Genomic DNA, 21594 nt, shown 5'->3' with positions numbered 1-21594 from the left:
CACACAAAGCACACAAACACACACAAAGCACACAAACACACACAAACACACACAAACACACACAAAGCACACAAACACACACAAACACACACAAACACACACAAAGCACACAAACACACACAAAGCACACAAACACACACAAAGCACACAAACATACACAAACACACACAAAGCACACAAACACACACAAACACACACAAAGCACACAAACATACACAAACACACACAAAGCACACAAACACACACAAACAAACACACACAAACACACACAAACACACACAAAGCACACAAACACACACAAAGCACACAAACACACACAAACACACACAAAGCACACAAAGGGGTCGATTTATGAAGCAGTCAATGCTGCTTCCGACCCACTTCGCTTTAGGTTCGCCTGAAGCGGAAGTTAAGAGGCAGCGATCCTAAGACAGCAATCAGCCCGATCGGATACAATCGGGTTCATTAACACCCCCTGCTAGCGAATCTGCAGGGGGCGGTATTGCACCAGCAGTTCACCAGAACTGCTGGTGCAATGATAAATGCCAACAGCGTATGCTGTCTGCATTTATCAATGTGCGGCGGACATGATACGCTACATCGTATTATGTCCATCCGCACAATAGTAAATTGACCCCAAAGTATTAAAAACTTTGGGCTAGATTACAAGTGGCGCGGTATTATTTTTTTGCATTAGCGAAAACTCTGCAAGGATTTTAATTTTTTAACTTTTTGGTTTGCATTCGCATTACAAGTTCCAAAAAAACACTTTTTTTTTGCGCTAGCAGGTAGATGATAGTAGAATGTGTAAATGTTATTAAGTTAAGTATCATCTACCTGCTCCTGGTTTTTTGACCACCTTGGGCTTCTCTACGCCTATACTGTGTATACAGTGTACGCTGCCAATCCACTTACACTGTTACACTCAGTTTGTTGTCTGATCCATCGTACCTACTTGCTTTCGCTACTACACAGCACTTCGGATTGGACCATCTGGTTACCTGACTCCGCTCCTGACGCCTGTGTGCATCTTACGGATGACTCTGTGGGTCCCATGCTGTCTTGTTTGGCACTCCAGTCGTGCCGCTACTTTTGTGACTTGCCATAAATAGGGGCTCTGGTATCTGCTTACTGCTGGCTGATCCTGACAATATTACACTATGTGGCGCCTCTCTTTTTTTCCTTATTAGGTTTTTCACGACTATTCCATCCATCAAGAGTGTGGCCTCTTTCCAGTTTGGATCTATCTCCTGTTTACACGAGCACACCTCTTTGGGACCTTGGTGTCCTAGGATATTTACAGAACTTTACAGGCTTTAGAACGTCAGTCAGGCTTCAGTCAATCTGAAGCCTGACTGACGTTCTGAAGCACGATGCTTTATTATTTGCTTATATTGCTAAAATTTTTAGATGTTGTAGTTTTGTCATTATTTTTTGGATTATATATTACTAAGCTGGTCCCTGGCTAGGCTTAACATTTATAGATTGCACTAGACCTTCACTGACCCCTCGTTTGTGGCTAGAACTGCATTATTATCTACACTTATTGTTTTATTTATTTAACTTTTTGTGTGCCTTTTATCACCCTCTTTTACTTCCTATATATACATCTATATATATATATATATACACACACAAATACATCTTTAGCAATATATGTGTCTTTTTTCTCTCTTATACCCGAGATCTCCTATCTTTGAGCCCTTATAACTTTTTTGTGCAATATTTTTTTAGACAGTGTTAATATGAGTGTAACTGTACTTTGTTAAGTATTTTTTAAGTGTTTTTGAAGGGTAAAGGGTGATTGATATATACACACATTATAGCCTTTTCCAGTCAAATACTGTATATATGAATGTGATAGTTTATTTTTATGTATTCATCTTGTGTTTTGCGCAACTTTTTCTTTAACACTAGCGACCTACGCTAACATTTGTGTGCCACTTGTAATCTAGCCCATTGTTGAGTGTCTCAATCCATCTGTAAAAAAATTATGGAGTACAAATCAATCGGAAAGTTACATTTATGTCCCATCATAATTATGACCTATTCATGCAATCGGATTAAAGTTTGTCTCTGGAAATTAGGTTGTATGATCCTTTATATTTTCTGGAATTGTTGGGGATTATTGGTCTATATGTGTGCGTCCATACCCTTACTTAGAGTGATTATGAGGGGTTAGTGTACATGTTAAATTATCATGTATTTCTCTCTATAACCAGCATGTCAGAAGCTACTGGCTGGTTTCCCTTAAAGTTGCAATTAAAATACTACTGTGTACAAGGTAATATCATTTTGCCACTCATATTGGTATTTAACTGCAATGTATTTGCAGAGTCCGATTCATTCCTACTTATATTGATCCCTATTTTCTTCTTTAGATAAATTAGTTTGCTACAAACCATTTAAGTTTGATTAGGGCATTGATATTTGCATTTGATAATGGCAGAGAGTCCTGTTAGAAGATAATCAAACTAGAATCATCTACTAGGCTGTGATTTTTTTTAAAATAGTATGTAGGTTTAGGGCATATTTATCTCATTGTAATAATGGTTCAATTGATCCTTTATTATTAATTAAAAAACTACAGCTTTTCAGACAGTTAACATATAAAAACTGTTGCTTAGTTCAATTAATGTGGTCAGTTCTCCTAGTTTTGTATCTAGGAACCCATCCAGATAATACATATAAAAAAAAAAACATTCTAAATTACCTTTCTATGCATTTGATTATAGGAAGTACAAATAAATGGTCATAGTTTTTTTATATTCTTAGTCTGAATCTATCTCTTTTAAGGACTATTTAATCATTTTAAACAGTTTATGTCCATCGAGATTCAGAGATAGCATAAAAACTTTGTTCTGCCATGAAACAATTTTGTTGCATTAAAAAAGTTGAGAGAAAGTATTACTTTTGAGTTAGTTAAATAAATATATTTGTCTTGATCGAAGATTGAAAAGGCATTTAACTTTGCATCTTTTATTTTTTCATCTGATTTCTGAGGAATAGTCATTGATTTTATACTTCTTCCATGTTTGATTACATATATTTATTTGTTGAATCTTTGGTGCAGCTCTGAGATGTTCCTTAGCTTGATACACCTAATTTCTGATTATCCAAATACTCTAGTACTAATTTAAAAGAGTTTGATTTTTCTATAGACCAGTCAATGCTGGTACCAGTGAGGCACAATTAGGTTGCCCATGTATTCATGAATTTTATTCTTAGAAAATATTTCTTCATTTAAACTGCTAATTTATATTGCATGTCTTCTTGGACATTGAGCTATTAATGTGATAACGTATATGTATCCAAAGCTCCAGTCTTCCCCAGGAATATCAGTTCAAGAAAAAGATTTAGCCCCTCTAAAAACCAATTCAAGTACTGACAATTTTTTTCAAGAAAGCTTCTCACAATGATAACTGGTATTCAAAAATGTTTAATGTAGTATCTTACCCTGAGAGGTAGGTTGAGACTTTATTGAGGGTACTTGTCTCTCAAACCTTTCAGATTCCCTGGCAGTTATCACAGTTTTCAGTTTCTACAGTGTGTGTTTTCACATTTTTGCTTACATGGAAGTCTTCAAAAGAAAATAGTTTTTAAAAATCCAGTGACCCAATAGGCACATAGTTGCTAGCCTGTCATGCTTTTAAAGTTATTTTGATTCTACAGGCCTTTATTTTCCAAAAGCTGATTCCATCAAAGTGTAATTTTTGAGAGGATAAATTTAAACTATGCAATAAACATATTGTTCAGGAATATAGATTACTACTTTGCATGAGAAGATTAATGTTATTATTCAGCTCCCAATAGACATATAGCTAGATATAGCTCAGTTAAAGTAATCTCTCTCTCCAATAGAGGAAGGAGTTTTCTTCAGCTCAAACAGACTGTCTTTTGTGTAAACATAAGTCATCATAGGGGGATGATAGTTTTGTGGCTTAAGCGGATTATCAAGATAACTGATTATGTTTTTGTTCTTTGTTCTGGTATCAGGACAGCTTAAAGGGCCATAATACCCACATGTTTAAACACTTGAAAGTGATGCAGCATAGCTGTTAAAAGCTGACTAGAAAATATATCCTGAACATCTCTATGTAAAAAAGAAAGATATTTTACCTCAAAGGTTCTTCAATAGCCACCTCCCATTGTAAAGGATTTCTAAGAAGCATTTTAGTATGTCTGTCCTGGGACAGCTGAAAGGATGAGCCTTGTGCACTCTCATGTTATTTCACCAATCAGGTAAAGGAAGCTTACTATGAAATCTCATGAGAGTTAAGTCAAATCTCATGAGATCACAGTAAGAGTTCATGACTTCAGCACTGCTGATGTTGATTGGCTGCTGTTCATTTCTTCATTTTTTTTATTTTTACCTGCAGCTGGGAGCAGCTGAGTATAACTTTTTACACAGAACTTACTCTGCTGAGCTGAGGAAATTGTGAGGTAAAATATCTTCCTTTTTTACATAGAGATGCTCAGGTGATATGTTCCTGTCAGCTTTTAACAGTTATACTGCATCAGTTTCAAGTGATTTAGCATATGAGTATTATGTCCCTTTAAAGACATCACCGTTATGCTTGACTATTGGATGTTCTTCACATTATTTTGGTATATGATCAAAGGCAGAAGCTGTTTTCTAGGCATATTCCATTTGGGCTATTGCAGATGTCTTGGTTGGTCATTTGGTTTTCCTGTCATACATTTACAAGATTCTATTAGTTTAGTGAGTTTGATTTAAAGGGACATAAAACAAGTTGGGAAACAGACAAAATATAATATTTACTTTAATTACTTTACCTGCAAATGTATACTGCAGTGCCTCACCATTAACCCTTTTCTTTAAGTTTCTGTATTGTACAGCTCTAACTCCCCCCCACACAATTCCTTAAATGGCTGTATCTATCTCCACCTTTGCTTTGGTAGAATACAAGACTTTAACACTCATTATCTGCTGGAGCATGCCTAAAAGCAAATAAGCTGATGTGAACTCAGTTAAAATACAATGCCTTTAGCTTCTGATGCTAAACACTGATAAGGAGGGTTGGATCAGACTAATCCACACAGCGTGGCTATTTTACTAATTTTGCTTATTTTTGGAAATTATTTTAAAATACTTGCCAGCAATTTTTTAACTTTTTTTTATTCAAACAATTTTAATTAATAAGCCCTTTTAGGATATGCACAGATCTCAACATGTTTTATGGCACTTTAACATAAGCAACATTTGGTAGAAATTTCTTACAGCCTGTACTTCCCTAGGCCTATTTTTTATCCCTTGTGTACTCTCACCTAAATTAGCTATGAAGATAAGCCACCAATACTAAGTATGATTCTAACAAAGTATAAAAAACAGATCATATTGCTGTGAATATTTATATTTAGTCGATTTAATTGTCCATTGATTCATTTTGTTTACTTTATAGTTATTATCAAAACCAAAATTCAGTGGTGTTGAAAAGATCAAGACTATTGGAAGCACTTACATGGCAGCAACAGGACTCAGTGCCACTCCAAATCAAGAATACAGCCAGGTACCTATGGAATTATAATTATTACTTTTACAGTGCCTTATTAAAACTATTTTACATTTTATTAGTTACAAACTGTACACAGTGAAATGGAGTGTGCAAAATTAAATTCACCCTGCACTATATTGAAAACACATTTTTAACACATTATTTTACTTTGCGAATTGAATGTATTTTTAAAAATATACACTCATTTCAAATCTGATGACTGCAACACACTCCACAAATGTTGGGACAGGGGCTATTTAGGACTAATAGTGATGTGACAAGTTAAAATAAGAAGGTGATGTGAAACAGATGAGGCAATCGTGTAATCATAGTATATAAGGAGCCTCCAAAAAAGGTCTAGTCCTTCAAGAGCAAGGATGGGTCGAGGCTCGCTAATCTGCCAACAGATGCATCAGTGAATAATCCAACACTTTGAGAACAACATTCTCCAAAGAGAAATCTGCAGGATTTTGGGCATTTCACCTTCTACAGTGCACAATATAATTAGTAGTTTCAAGGAATCCGGTCAAATCTCGGTGCATAAAGGGCATGGCCAAAAACCACTTATAAATGCATGTGATCTCAGATCCTTCAGATGTCACTGTCACAAAAACCGTCATGAGTCTGTAATGGATATCCTGACATGGGCTTGAGAATACTTTGTCATTCAACACTATTCAAAGCTGCATCCACAGATGCAAGCTAAGGCTTTACTATGCAAAGCAGAAGTCATACATCAACACTGTCAAGAAACGCCACTGACTTCCCTGTGCTTGGTCTCATCTGAGAAGAACAGAAGCACAGTGGAATTGTGTTTTGTGGTCCAACAAGTCAACATTTCAAATACTTTTTGGAAAAAACAGCCGTCATGTTCCCAGGGCAAAGAGGAAAAGGACCATCCAAGCTGTTATCAGCATCAGGTACAAATGCCAGCGTCTGTCATGGTATAGGGAGTGTAAGTGCTCATGGCATGGATAACTTGCACATCTGTGAGGGCACCATTATTGCAGAAAGATATATATACATTTTGGAGCAGCATATGCTGCCATCCAGACGTCATCTTTTCTAGGGACGTCACTGCATTTTCCAGCAGGATAACGCCAAATCACATTCTGCCCGGATTGCAATTGCATGGTTGCATAAGCAGAGAGTGCAGGTGCTAGCATGGCTTGCCTACAGTCCTGACCTGTCTCCAATTGAGAATATGAGGCGCATTATGAAGCGCAAAATAAGGCAATGAAGGACCCGTACAGTTGCGCAGCTGAAGACTTGCATAATGGATGAATGTGGAAAAAAATCTGCTTGCTAAACTTAACCAACTTGTGTCTTCAGTGCCTAAATGCTTAATAAGTGTTATTAAAAGAAAAGGTGAAGTTACACAGTGGTTAACAGTCGACTGTCCAAACTTTTTTGGAATATGTTGCAGTCATCAGATTTGAAATTAGTCTATATTTTCAAAAATATATTAAAGTCACAAAGTAAAACATCAAATAATGTGTTAATGTGTTTTCCATATAGTACAGGTGAATTGAATTTTCAAATGACTTTTTGTTTGTTTTTCTGCATTTTCCATAATATCCCAAGTTTTTTGGAATTTGGGTTGTGTGTATATATATATATATATATATATATATATATATTCATATCCATATACAATGTAAGGCAATTAAACTCTCATTAAACTTTTCAAGCTGGTACCCAGGGTGCTCTTAATTGTTATAATATGTCCAGAAAAAAGAACTCACTGGTAATTTTAAATCAAATACACAACCTTTTATTCAAAGGTGACGTTTCATGGTTTCCCTGTCTTCAGATGATACAAACATAGCATAAAACAAATTACCCAAATATAAACCCTGTTTTCCGTGTGTCCTCCTTGCTGTCGATGGTGTGTAATAGCCATATCCATTTCTGATATGGCTCTATAAATATTAAAGGCTTGACCCCATCATGTCTGAGTAATCTAAATAGATTAGCACATTGTAACATGATTATTGGAGCTTTTTGTCTAGTTAATGATTTGGAAGTAAACAAATGTATTATAAGTATGGATATGCTACCGTATTGCAGCAGTAATTAAGTTTAACATGAGGAATGATATGCCCTCCCTAAGATTCATAGAAGCTTGAAAGCACACATGGGGAGACTTATTTCTGCAATAGGTTCTCTGTTACAACCTCTGTCAACCTTTTTTGAGTGATTGTTACAACCAATGGTAAAAAAAATATGGTTAAAAATATGCAGTCCTTTGTATTGGATTCTATCTATATGATTAAGCTACTTTTCAGTATAATCGGTATAGGAGAACAAGATCTACCAGAAACTTTAGATCTTACTAGTTTTTATACTTTGATACCCCATGGTGAGGGTATAACCGCAGTAGCGAAATGAAGAGATATCCATATGTAGGACTATCCAATAAATGATTGGCATTATTGATATAGTAGGCATGTTTATTTGTTGAGCTATGACTTTGGCTCACTTTTGTTAGTGTAAAGCTTCTTGACGTCAACCAATATGACACGGGTAATGTCTATGTGTTCCATTCACTTTTTTTATGTACTTGTTAATAATTTGAAAAGTGTTGCCTGAAGTTTATCAAGTGCTTTTACCTGTGGAAAGTGAAAAAGGCCTAGTAAATATGTTATGTGTACACCATTTAGATTGTGATTAGCCAAACGAGACTGCAGATATACTGTATATAAGTATAGGACCATTTTCACCAGAAATCAGAAGGGACTAATCTGCAGCCGTTAACACAGCTCTTAGTAAATATATATATATATATATATATATATATATTACTGTATATATATATATATATATATATATATATATATATATATATATATATATATATATATATATAATTGTTTTACTTGGTATATATAGTTGCCAACATTTAAAAAAAAATTCCAGGGACACTTTGCAGTAGAGCAAGCAAGCGGGTTACTGGAGTATTGACGACCTACTGTTCAACTGCTCCGCCCACTCAGTTCTGCAATCAAAACACACCCATTTGAAAGTAATAGTATAATTTAGACTTATCCATAGTTTATTATACAGATTACAGCACCAAGCTCTTCCACCTACCCAGTCTTTGGAACACATTCTGGGCATATGGCTATTTTTACAACACAGCATCAAAATTAGAAAGACAAATAATATGTGAACCCATTCAATAATAATATTCCATTAGGAATGAATTATATTTAAATAATAAACTATATCTATTTATCATCTATCTATCTGTATATATGTGTGTGTGTGTGTGTGTGTGTGTGTGTGTGTGTGTGTATGTGTGTGTGTGTGTGTATATATATAAAAAAATCCAGGGACATACAACAACATCCAGGGACTGTCCCTGGAAATCAGGGACTGTTGGCAACTATTCCATGGGTAGTGGCATTCAACTCTTTTTTTTAAATGCAACACATAAAGACCTGGATATGCACATTACCTATTTACTACATATACTGCATTTACTGGGATTGGACTTTCTGCTACTCTATACATTATAAACACATGATTTATTTTGAATGAGCTGATTGACTATTTTTTATGCCAATAAATTGTATTTGTTGCTGACACTTGCATTCAAACAATTTCCATAAACCTTTATGGTAATATTATCATCACGTAAACTTAATTTCTTATTTTTCAGGAAACAGATAGACAATACATGCACATAGGAACAATGGTAGAGTTTGCATTTGCACTTGTTGCAAAGTTGGACGTAATCAACAAACATTCCTTCAATGACTTCATGCTTCGAGTGGGTATGTACCAGATTGTAATTTAGCCTTTCAATTATTATTCTGCAATTCTGAATCCATTATAATGTATTTTCTAATTAAAGGTACATTAAACACAAGGGGACAGATTACGAGTGGATAGCAAACATTTGCGCGCAAGAAGTAAAGGATTTATCGCGGGTATTTACGCTTGTCGGGCTTACCGCTGGTATTACCAGTTGAAAGTAAATGCGACTGTGCTCAAACATTTATACTAGAATGATTACCGCAACTTCAGCGCTCTGGTTAACTGTTTCGTGAAACTAAAAAGTAGCACAAAATACGTCACAAATACATAACAAAGTATAGTTACACTCATAATAACACTATCTAATACAAATTATAAAAAAAAATATTTCACAATAAGAGTTTAAAGATATGAGGACTCAGGTGTTGGAAAAAATAGCAGGCAAATGGCATTGGTGCCCTTTGCAATTAAGTAGATGAAAACATGTAAAATCATTTGTATGCAATATTCATATTTAATAAAGTGTTATACTGTCTATTTACTGTAAATATTTATAAATAGATATTCCGTATATCTATATATATATCTGTACCTATATATAATCATGTATATATAGATGTATAGTGAACTAAAAAAACCCATCAAATATATGTAGAAATATTTTTTATGAATAACTAGAACATATTCTTTTATGTGAGGAACATTGGAATGTGAAATATACATATTTTCATATCGGGTTAGCACACGTGATCTATGGCGGAATAAGTGAACACACACATGCAATATTCTAAATTAATCTTTTTGCGCTCGACGGGTTAGCATGCGAGCAAAAACAGTTTACTTTCAGCTCATAATATGAGCACAACTCAAAACGCTTACTTCTAGAGCAGTTAACGCTCGAGCGGAAGCATTGAATTACACTCCACTTGTAATCCAGCCCTGTATAAATACTAGATATAATGATGCTTTCAAAGCAGAAATTAGCATCAGAATAGTATGTATATATAAAAACTTAGGGGAAATCAAAAATACAATTTTCAAAGTTAAATTACAGGAAAATATTATAAATTAAATAGTAAGTAAGTAGTTTGTAAGTTTGTTACTGAGCTTTCGCTAGAACCATAACCATATTTATCAAAGCATCAAATTTAAATGATCGTTGAGCTAAGGTTAATGCACTGTTATCCGACACAAAGAGCACTGATATTTTGATAAATTTGGTTACACTGATTCAGTGATATACCTAATTTATCAACACTACAGTCTAAATGAATCTCATATTTATCATGTGACATATTCTCATCTATATCAGCTATATTGCAATGTTTATCCGGAATGTAAAGGCGTGAAGCTTCTTTAGTCTTTTCTAAATAGTAATGTGTTTATTATAACAATAATTATGGGACTTTTTGCTTTTTAGATTTCTCATTGACAAAATTTTGCTGTAAAGATGTAAAATAGAGTCTCAGTTCACACAAAATCGCTTATGTATTTTTCTATCTGTAAGGGCATGTAATACAGACTGAGGTAGAAAAACAGGGGGTACTCTTAGACACCTTCTTGCTGATTGATCAATTGGCATGTTCTGGTTGTCTGTTTCAAGTCACCTTCTCCTGCATCTCATAAAATAAATAAAAATAACATGAAAATATTTATGTTGAAGACTGCTTTAAAGGGACAGTCTACACCATAATTGTTATTGTTTTAAAAGATAGATAATCCCTTGTTTACCCATTCCCTAGTTTTGCATAACCAACACAGTTATATTTATATATTTTTTATCTCTGTGATTATCTTGTATCTAAGCCTCTGTAGACTGCCCCTTTATTTGTTCTTTTCACAGACTTGCAGTTTAGCCAATCAGTGATGGCTCCCAGGTAACTTCACGTGCACGAGCACAGTGTTATCTATATGAAAAACATGAACTAACACCCTCTAGTGGTGAGAAACCTGTTAAAATGCATTCTTAAGAGGCGGCCTTCAAGGTTTAAGAAATTAGCATATGAACCTCCTAGGTTTAGCTTTCAACTAAGAATACCAAGAGAACAAAGAAAAATTGGTGATAAAAGTAAATTGGAAAATTGTTTAAAATGACATGCCCTATCTGAATCATGAAAGTTTTTTTTGGACTAGACTGTCCCTTTAACTGTAGATAGCTGTATAGCTGATATCTAACAAAAAAAGATGTGCTGCTAGCTTTTTATAGCCAATACTACTGTTTATTTTTGGGGAGGTATCTCTTACCATTATTCCCTAAGGTATTTTTGAGCTCTGAGGTTGTGGATTTCAATTAATGTCCTCAGTGTCGTGCGCAGCGCAGACAAGCAAGTTGAATGCTTGATAGCTTTGAATACTGTCAGATTGTCAATCATTACGTGCAAAATACGATGAAATAAGCTGGCAAATGAGGCTTGGCAATGAATATTCGATTGCATAGAATTCTCTTGCATTTTTCATTACTTGACACCTTCATTACTTAGCATTGCAAAATATGCGTGAAATTTGACGCAAAATTTGGACGAGTTCACAGTTGAAACTTTGATAAGAGTTATTTATCAAGTGTCCATAATTGAGAAATGAAAATTAGATCATGATTACCAGCTGGAGGATTCAAAATTTGCTAAACCATATTACTGAGGCCATTAATATCCTTGGTAGTATAGGAAAATCTATTATCATTAGAAAAGTGGCATTCTTTTGCAAATTTATAGACCAGCAACTGGGCCTTATTGTGTATAGTTTGGGAGACCATGTATTTTTAAAAGGGCTACTAAATACCTTGAGATTTTTATATAAAATGTTTAGTTATGCATAATTAAACAAATTTGCTATATAGTTTTATTATTTATTGTCCCCTTTTCATGTAATTTATCTCTGAAATTGAGGATTTTTTAATACTCAGACGGTGTTTATTGTTCCTTTAAGGATATAAAAAAACTAGAAAATTCTACTAAAACAGTATATAAACAAAAGAACTTAGGGGGCACCACATAGCATATCACAATATCACCACAAAGGGGTACATTTATCAAGCAGCGGATGCTGCAATCTACCCCCCAAATTTTCCGGATCACCGGAAACTTAAGTTAAGAAGCAGTGGTCGTAAGAAATGCTTGTGCAATGATAAATGCCGACAGCATATGATGTCGGCAATTATGGATGTTTGGAGGACATGTCCGCCCGACATTTGATAAATCTACCCCATGTATTTAAGATTTAAATGTGCAATTCTACTCACATTTAATGATCACCAATGGATGATGATCATAGGCAGACTGAACTCTCAGAGCCGTTCAGCTTGCTCACCTCACAACTGCAGGAACACTGGAAAAAAGGGAGTCAAATTTCTATTGAACCGTAACTTAGATTATAAAATTTTACATGAGGCGTTCGATCCGGCTGAGAAATATATCATATTAAAGATTTTAATCAAGAATAACCTTCTAACACTCTGTAATGTATACGGTCCAAACATGATATATGTAAACTTCTGGGCAGAACTTAGGCATAAACTATATAATTATTTAGATACCAAATTAATAGTGGCAGGTGATTTTAATATGGTATTTAACAATTTAGAAAGATTACACTCTTTAGAAGCCACCAAAAAGAAAAGTAACTAAATAAACAGTGAAACCGCTAGTGCCTTAAAACTAAGAGATAGCTGGCGTTTTTAAAACCCAAATACTAGGGCATTTACGTGTAAATCCAAGAAATATAATCCCTTCTTCGTAACTTCTGATAGAATCTTTGGTCTTAATTGCGAAACAAAGATAGGAGAATTCACACTCTCTGACCATGCAACAATCTCCCTTAAACTGTCCTGGGGAGAAGCAGCAAAAGATCAAACTAAATGTTACAGATTTCCCCAATTTCTGAGCTCCAATATCAAATTCAAGAATTGGCTCATAACTAAGTGGCAACTATATAAAAAAGATAATTAATCCTATCTACATAACAAAGAGACGTTTTGGGAGGCTGCAAAAGCCGTTCATAGGGGGGAGGTTAGAACATATTACCAGAATTGGAGGAAAGAGATCAATAAGAAAGAAATCACCTCAAAATAGATACAATGCCTATATTGTCTGTCCCAACTGAGAGAATTGGGCTAAATATACTAAAGCCAGGACAGAGTGGGTGGTTATTAATGAACAGAGAAACATTATTAATGATCTCAGAGCCAGAGCTAAATATTACAGATTTGGAGATAAAACTGGGAAGTATCTAGCAAGATGTGTTAAAGTGAAGTAAAACAGAATTTCATTAAGACGATCAAGACCGATAACCATTTATTAACAAATTCATATGAAAAAATAACATTATACTCCCCGCCAGATATAGACTATACTAATAAAACAAAATTTTTGGCAGGCTATCGCTCTCCCCCTTCTAAATTCTTAGAAGTTACAATTCCTTAACTCTCCAATCTCTGAGGTAGAAGTACAGCAGGTAATAGATAACAAAAAATAAAGCAGCTGGACCAGACCTTCTACCAGGGGAATTTTATAAAATTCTGAAGGTGGACATAGCCCCAACTCTGACTGAACTATTTAATGGTTATTATTATGTGAAGGGAGAAACCCCGTCCTGCTATTTTGGAGAATCTGTCATTACCTTGATTTAAAAAAAGGGAAAGATCCTGAGTCAATGGATTTGTACAGACCCATTTCATTACTCAGCACTAACTATAAACTCTTCACAGGCATTTCAGCTAGAAGATTGAAAAAGGTTATCGAACCTTTAATTAACTTAGATCAAACAGGTTAAATGCCCAACTGGAACACATTTGCTAATTCATGCAAAGTCTTTTTAATATTAGATTCTTGTTGGAATGCCAAAAGGGAGGAGAGGAAATGGGTTATGCAGGATGCTGCCATGCTATCTATAGATGCGCAAACAGCGTTCAACTCTATAACCTAGGATCACCTATTTAACTTTATTAAATCAATCTACACAAAAGCATCATCTTCCATCTTGGTAAATGACATAAGATCCGATAGATTCACTATGGCAAAAGGTACACAACAGGGTTGTCCGATTTTGCCTCTACTTTTTAATCTGGCTTTTGAACCCATAGCCGCTATGCTTAGGGGAACATTAGAGGGAATCACTGTAGGTATGGTTAAACTAATATTATATGCTGATGATCTTTTATTGTTTATTAAAGAGGTCAAGGAAGAAGTGCATATGATACTCAATACAGTACAGGCATGTGGCTCCTTTTTAGGATAACAGATTAATGCTTTAAAATCAGAGCTACTCTTGCTCTTTACAGTTGAAGAAAGAAAGATTGAGACTCCCTTTAAAGAAGTACATCCATATTTTACTTATTTGGGTATAATATATGTTGTGATCCTAAACAATGGTACAATATTAACTATGCCCCTATGATAACCAAAATCAGACAGGGTCCCAAAAAGATCAACACTACAATAAGGGGTTATTAGCAGAATGCCTGGATATACATGAGGATAGCCTAACAATTATTAAGTTTACACTTCATAAGAAATTATGGTCAGATTTCATCAGCCTTTTGATTCTGCAAGCAAAACTGGTATTTCTATATTTTTAGTAGTAGAAACCTAAGAAAGACCACAGGCCTCATGTACTATTTAAAACTTGTGTAAGGGAGCGCTCAGACACGGCTGCCGATTAATCCAAACAACTGCAGTGGCTTTCACGTAGTGAATCCTTCCTCCAATGAAACGTAGTAACATGATGACGTAGTACTCACTCTTCAGCTGGTGCGAGGACGGGAGCATTCCACCTCCGCTCCAATTATGAACAGCAACACAGAAAGTCAGCGCACCCAGCACAAAAGGGAGACTCAGGCAGCAGGAACATGTAGAAATGTTATTTATTGCAATGTTTGTTAAATCCACATTACAAAGCTTATCAACGTGTAATGGCTGGCAGCACCAGTCAGGGAATAAACAGGTCAGACGCGTTTCCTATTGCATAAAGCACAAATTCCTCAGTGACCCTGCTGAGGAGTTTGTGCTTTATGCAATAGGAAACGCGTCTGACCTGTTTATTCCCTGACTGGTGCTGCCAGCCATTACACGTTGATAAGCTTTGTAATGTGGATTTAACAAACATTGCAATAAATCAAATTTCTACATGTTCCTGCTGCCTGAGTCTCCCTTTTGTGCTGGGTGCGCTGACTTTCTGTGTTGCTGCTCATGTACTATTTAGCTGGTGGACAAGGTTTCTGACTTGGGAACCGGTCCACCCAACTTTTCGGTGAACGGGCAATGTACACTGTAGTAGGTCGCACACGCATTTGCTTGTGCAATATTACCAGTTGTACTAGAGCAGGGCCTGTCAATCACCACCAATGAATGTGTTAAGAATGATTTATGTCTGCCACCTGAGAGTTTGGGCAGAGATTGCAAAGCAATGGTCGAATGACCGCTGCTTTGCAACTTGCGGTATGCAGGCATTTGCTGCTTAGTACATGGAGCCCATATTTGAATAGTACAGTATTCAAGAGAGAATACAGACCAAACAGCATATGTTTCAATAGTGTATATCACAATGTTTTATACACATTTCGTAAACTGATAAAGTGGTAGGGAAATAAGGTGCCAACTGCTCTACATGTGGTTTTGTTTTACTTTTCATAAAACCCTTGATTATATTCCTTGAGTTTAATATTAATGAAACTGTACTGTGCTGTAATGTTTACATATATATTTTAGTATTACATTTTAAAGTGAAAATTAGAGTGTATCTACCTCATGGTAACTAATGTTTAGACAAAACATTTACTAAAATTTCAAGAGTGAAATGAACTATAATTTTAAGTTTATTTGGTAAATATTTGGATTAAAAGGACAGTCTAGACCAAAATAAACTTTCATGATTCAGATAGAGCATGTAATTTTAAACAATTTTCCAATTTACTTTTATCACCAATTTTGGTATTCTTAGTTGAAAGCTTAACCTAGGAGGTTCATATGCTAATTTCTTAGACCTTGAAGGCCACCTCTTTTCAGAATGCATTTTAACAGTTTTTAACCACTAGAGGATGTTAGTTCATGTGTTTCATATAGATGACACTGTGCTCATGCACGTGAAGCTATCTGCGAGCAGGCACTGATTGGCTAAACTGCAAGTCTGTCAAAATAACTAAAATAAGGGTGCAGTCTGCAGAGGCTTAGAAACAAGATATTCACAGAGGTTAAAAGTATATTAATATAACTGTGTTGGTTATGCAAAACTGGGGAAGGGGTAATAAAGGGATTATCTATATTTTAAAACAATAAAAATTCTGGTGTAGACTGTCCCTTTAAGGTTAGAAGAAAAATCTCTGCAGACGTGGGGGTGGCTGAGGACCCTCCAAGAAGGTAGAATGAAAGGTACATTTTAAATGTAGCTAAGCAATTCTGCATATAACTTAGGAACCATTACATTTTCTTTTTCAAGAACTAATAGAACTAAAGAGAAAACATTTTTAACACTTATTGCACCTTTAATTAGCTAGATACCTGCTTAGAGGTACAAAACTCTTACTATATATTGTACTTCATTGTCTACCCTGATAATTAGATTTGGAACATGATTCTTGTGACATTTTTGTGCATCATACTTAAAAATAATACATATCTTTGCATATTTCATCATAATGTGCATAGTAGGTGAATACACATCAACATAACTACCAGAAATAACTTATTTCATAGATTTATTTCTTACTTATTTTCCAAATTGTTATTTAATTATTTTTTCCATGATTATTATACAAATTAGTAAATTGTTCTAAATTTATTTTTGCTTCTTTAATCCATGCTGAGTAGACAGTGCCATCAAGTGTTTATAGACTATACTAAACTTTTGTTGACAATCTGCTGCATTTTCTTAACCACATATGAACAAAATCCTGCATTTGTTTGACTCAAAACCATGTTATATAGTTCAGTTTCGACAGATCATTTTGTTGCACCCAAATGTATTTTTATGTCAACATTAATAAATAAAATTGTTTGGTATCTAGCAGTGAAAACTTCAAAAGTGAAACATGTTTGGTTTAAATGTGCTACCACATTTTCAGAATTACCGAAAACTCTGTAAAAATAGTTTCTGGTATGTGTGTGTAAATAATATATAAACATCACAGTTGCAAAAAAAAAAAAATGGAACACAAAAATATTTATTTATATTATTTATTTATAAAATGATTTAGCTGAATAATACATTGAGATTTCTCTCGTTTTCAAGTATATCCTGGGATATGCCAGCTATACATTACATATTGTACAGTTACATTTTTATATAGCTATATACAGACACAAGGAAGGAATTTTTATAATTTACAGTCTTTATAAGATTGATCTGTTTGTAAAGAAAGAGAGATTTTTCTTTTTAAGGATCTCATGTTGCTGGAGGATTTGATGTTTTGTAGGAGGTTATTCCATTGTTAAAGGGACAGTTTACACAAAAACTATCTCCTTTAATTTGTTTCCAATTATTCATTTTACCTTCTGGAGTGTATTTAATTGTTTACAAATAGCTCCTTAGCCTTTATATTGGCATTTGAAATAGTTTGTTTAGCCTGTAGTATCCCTACCTATACTGAATTTTTCAATACCTAGGTATAGGCTATTGATATACTATGTAAACACAGCCAGCAGGAGAAATTGCACTCACAGTGGGAGGTGGAAGAGGTACAGCTCTAAAATGTTCATTTTTAATTGTTTTTTCTAAGTATTGTACAAAGAAAGAGATAAGAAAGGGAAGCATTTGAGTGGTAAGATAACAAGTGATGATCTGTCAGCAAGCTTAGCCTATTTTGATCGGCTGTGGTTGCAAAGAGTAAATCCAGCTACTTATTTTACAAAAAGAAGCACAAATTAGCAATTTCTGATACATTTTATATGCTGTAGCTGGTATAACAAGTCATGGGGAACACATTCACGGAAAAACAATTTTACAGTGAACTATCCCTTTAAGGAGCTCTGAATGAGAACGCCGACCGACCAGCTTTAGTTTAAGCAGCTGATGAAAGCAATGAGAAAGTTTGCATGTAGGGAAAGAGATGATCAAAGTTTTGTTCTGTTGTGGCTCCCATGTAAAACCAGGTTGCTTTTAAGTGTTTCTGATTGTCTTTAGTTTAAGCAGCTGAGGAATTATTGCTATTAAAGGGATACTCTAGTCAAAATTAAACTTTCATGATTCAGATAGATCAGGCAATTTTAAGCAACTTTCTAATTAATCCTATTATAATTTTTTCTTTGTTCTCTTGGTATCTTTATTTGAAAAGGCAAGAATGTAAGCATAGGAGCCGGCCCATTTTTCGTTTAGCACCTGGGTAGCACTTTCTGATTGGTGTCTAAATTTTACCTTTGTGACTTTAACACAATACCAATTGCAAAGTTGCTTAGCAAACTATCTATATCTGTCTATATAGCCCCACCATAATCTAAAGTCACTAAACTAAACTGTCTATATAGCCCCACCATAATGTAAAGTCAGCAAATTGCATTGCATCTCACATTGCTCTTCAATCTTTTCTATTAGTGAATACCAATGTTTTCTCCCTTTACTGTACATAAACTATACAAATAATTGTGTTGCTTTCAAAGAGTTAAAGTGAAAGAATATATGTCAAAACAAATCCAGAGGGGCCTATTTACCAATGTGCGAGCGGACATGATACAAAGTAGCGTATCATGTCCGCTGCACATCGATAAATGCCGACAGCATACGCTGTTGGCATTTATCATTGCACCAGAAGTTCTTGTGTACTGCTGGTGCAATGCTGCCCTCTGCAGATTCGTGACCAATCGGCTGCTAGCAGGGGGTGTCCATCAACCCGATCGTATTTGATCGGGTTGATTTCTGTCCGCCGCCTCAGAGCTAGGGATCGGCAAATGTGTAAATTTTCGAATGTTCTTAAAAATTCTATAATCGATTGCTATTTACAGTTTTCGAATGTCACTTTCGAATTTGAATGTTTATAATTATATCGAATGTCCACATTCGAAATTTCAAATTTTACATTCTATTTAACAAATACTATTCAGAAGTTCAATAGTTCATGTGGTAGGGAGGGAATCTAGTAAATTGATACATAATAGATACAAACATATAAATTCAAATTTTTCGAATTTGAATATTACATTTAAAGAAAGCATTAGAAATACTATTACAAATCTAAATTAAAATTTTTCAAAAAGAATATTTTCGAATGTAATCATAAAATTCTAAACCGAACAATCGAAAATAGAATGTTAGAATGTTATGTATACATTCGAAATTCGATTCGAACAAACGAATGTGTTAAAATTTGTGACGTTTTTTGAATGTTGCGAAACATTCGCCCATCCCTACTCAGAGCAGGCGGACAAGTTATGCAGCAGCGGTCTTTAGACTGCTGCTTCATAACATCTTTTTCCGGTGAGCCTTTAAGGTATACAGAGCTTGATAAATATGCCCCCAAAACTCAACAGAAAAAAAAATGTGATGATAGAACGTGGAGATTTATTCACACTTATCATAGTAACATAGTAGAAGAGGTTGAAAGAAAAAAGAAGTTCATTGAGTTCAACCTATACATTCTATTCTAAAAGATACAAAAAATAAAAAAATATTGTATTCATAAATAACAAATTTATAACTGCATTTCAAAAGATCTGCATGAAAACAAATTTAAAATTTAAAACTGTGATGTGGTTAGAAAAATACTCATTGTTTTGCTGGCCAGGAACAAACCCTTTGAAACGTTGCTTGAATGTTGTTAATCTTACTTATTTTGCTGTGGCCAATTAGAAACAAATATAAATAAACTTCTGCAAATATAATCTAATCACTGTGCAGCATGTAGACAGATGTAAGGTTTTTACATTCCATTAAAAGCACTCCAGCCTTTCTGTAAGGAAATGAAAATGCAATTGTATGAGTTAAATTACAGTAAAAACAGGCAAAACAAATAATATGCAGGTTTTTTTAAATCAACATTTGTTTGCTAAACACATGCCAAATATGACTATAGGCAGGGGGCTTTTGTTTCAGTGCTGGATATTTTAGCATGTGAAAGTACAAGACACAAAGATTTGTGTGTATATACACAACAGTCCCTAAGATCCTAAAAAACACACATACTATAATATATGATATATATGTTATTTAAAACTCTGATGAGTATAAAATAAGGACAGGTAAAATAAATATTAGCAAAATATTTTTATAAATAAACAATTGTTATTAATAAAACCATACAGTGTCAGCAACACAGGCTGTGCACTTTATATACTCGAGTTTAATTAATCGTACTAGATAAACATTCAGTCTAACTCATTTATCAAACAAAATAGCTAATTGTTAAAAAGTTAAAAATATTTCTGCACATTTACAAGAGCAGCTGGAGTGCAATTATTGTAAGTGTGTGAACTTGTATGAGAGACCAAATAACACCAATGGTGCATTATTTAAAAGCAAATGAAAAAGCGTTCTTGCTCACGTGTTCCCAGTGAATAATTAGTTCATCAGACACCTTTCATCAGGAATCGTTAGGTATTGTTTCCTTAGTAGAAAAGACAAAAGAACATAGACTGTAAGTTCTAAAAATAGAGGGCTTCCCACTCTATTAAGTGTACTCATAACTAATTATAAAAACAGCAGGTCTGTCATTGCAGTGTAAGCTAAAGCTCAGCACATTTTAAAAGTATATTCTGCATTCTTTAGGAATTACTAAGTAAACATAAAAAAGGATATGCAGAAATAACTATCATACAAGCATGTATATAATATAGAGGCTCCATCTGCCATTTTCATTCATCCAATCTAAAAAGATCTAGATAATAAAAAAACAGATTTAGTTTTAAGCATTTTTGTCTGCGTTAAATGCACAAATGAAGATTAATAGAACATATATACAGTATATATATATATATAAAGCACTTGTATAAACTAAAAATGTAAATAAGGAACATAAATTTGATAAAAAATGAATTATTTAAAGTGATTGTCAATCCTAGCGTTTGTGAAATGCTAGGATTTACAATTGGAACAAATAAAGGGGATTTTCAGTCATGAACTATAAAATACTTCATGCTGAAAGCTTTATTTGTTTCAAGCCGTGCGGGAAATCCGGTGCCACACGGCCTCAAGCCGGACTTCTCACACTGCTATTGGCTAAGAGGTGAAAACTTCCCCTCTCGGCAAAACAGCGTTCTGCCTGAGCTTGAAATAAAGGAGCTTTCAACAGGAATAAAAAAAAGTCCCTTTTATTTGTTCCAATAGTCAATCCTAGCATTTCACAAAAGCTAGGATTGACTTTCAATTTAAGAATAAGTTTATTGTGATTTTTTTATTA

General features: G+C 34.4%; 1 protein-coding gene across 1 annotated transcript in view; it reads left to right on the top strand.

Annotated features, from left to right (window-relative positions):
• Positions 1 to 21594, top strand: part of ADCY2 (adenylate cyclase 2) — a 1612539-nt gene that overhangs the window by 1546036 nt on the left and 44909 nt on the right. The window contains exons 26-27 of the mRNA XM_053715803.1: positions 5424 to 5531; positions 9181 to 9295. Coding sequence (XP_053571778.1) covers positions 5424 to 5531; positions 9181 to 9295 — 223 coding nt within the window. The remainder of the gene's footprint in view (positions 1 to 5423; positions 5532 to 9180; positions 9296 to 21594) is intronic.

Source organism: Bombina bombina, chromosome 5, assembly GCF_027579735.1.
Source record: "Bombina bombina isolate aBomBom1 chromosome 5, aBomBom1.pri, whole genome shotgun sequence".
NCBI lineage: Eukaryota > Metazoa > Chordata > Amphibia > Anura > Bombinatoridae > Bombina > Bombina bombina.
This window is presented reverse-complemented; position numbering and strand designations above follow the sequence as displayed.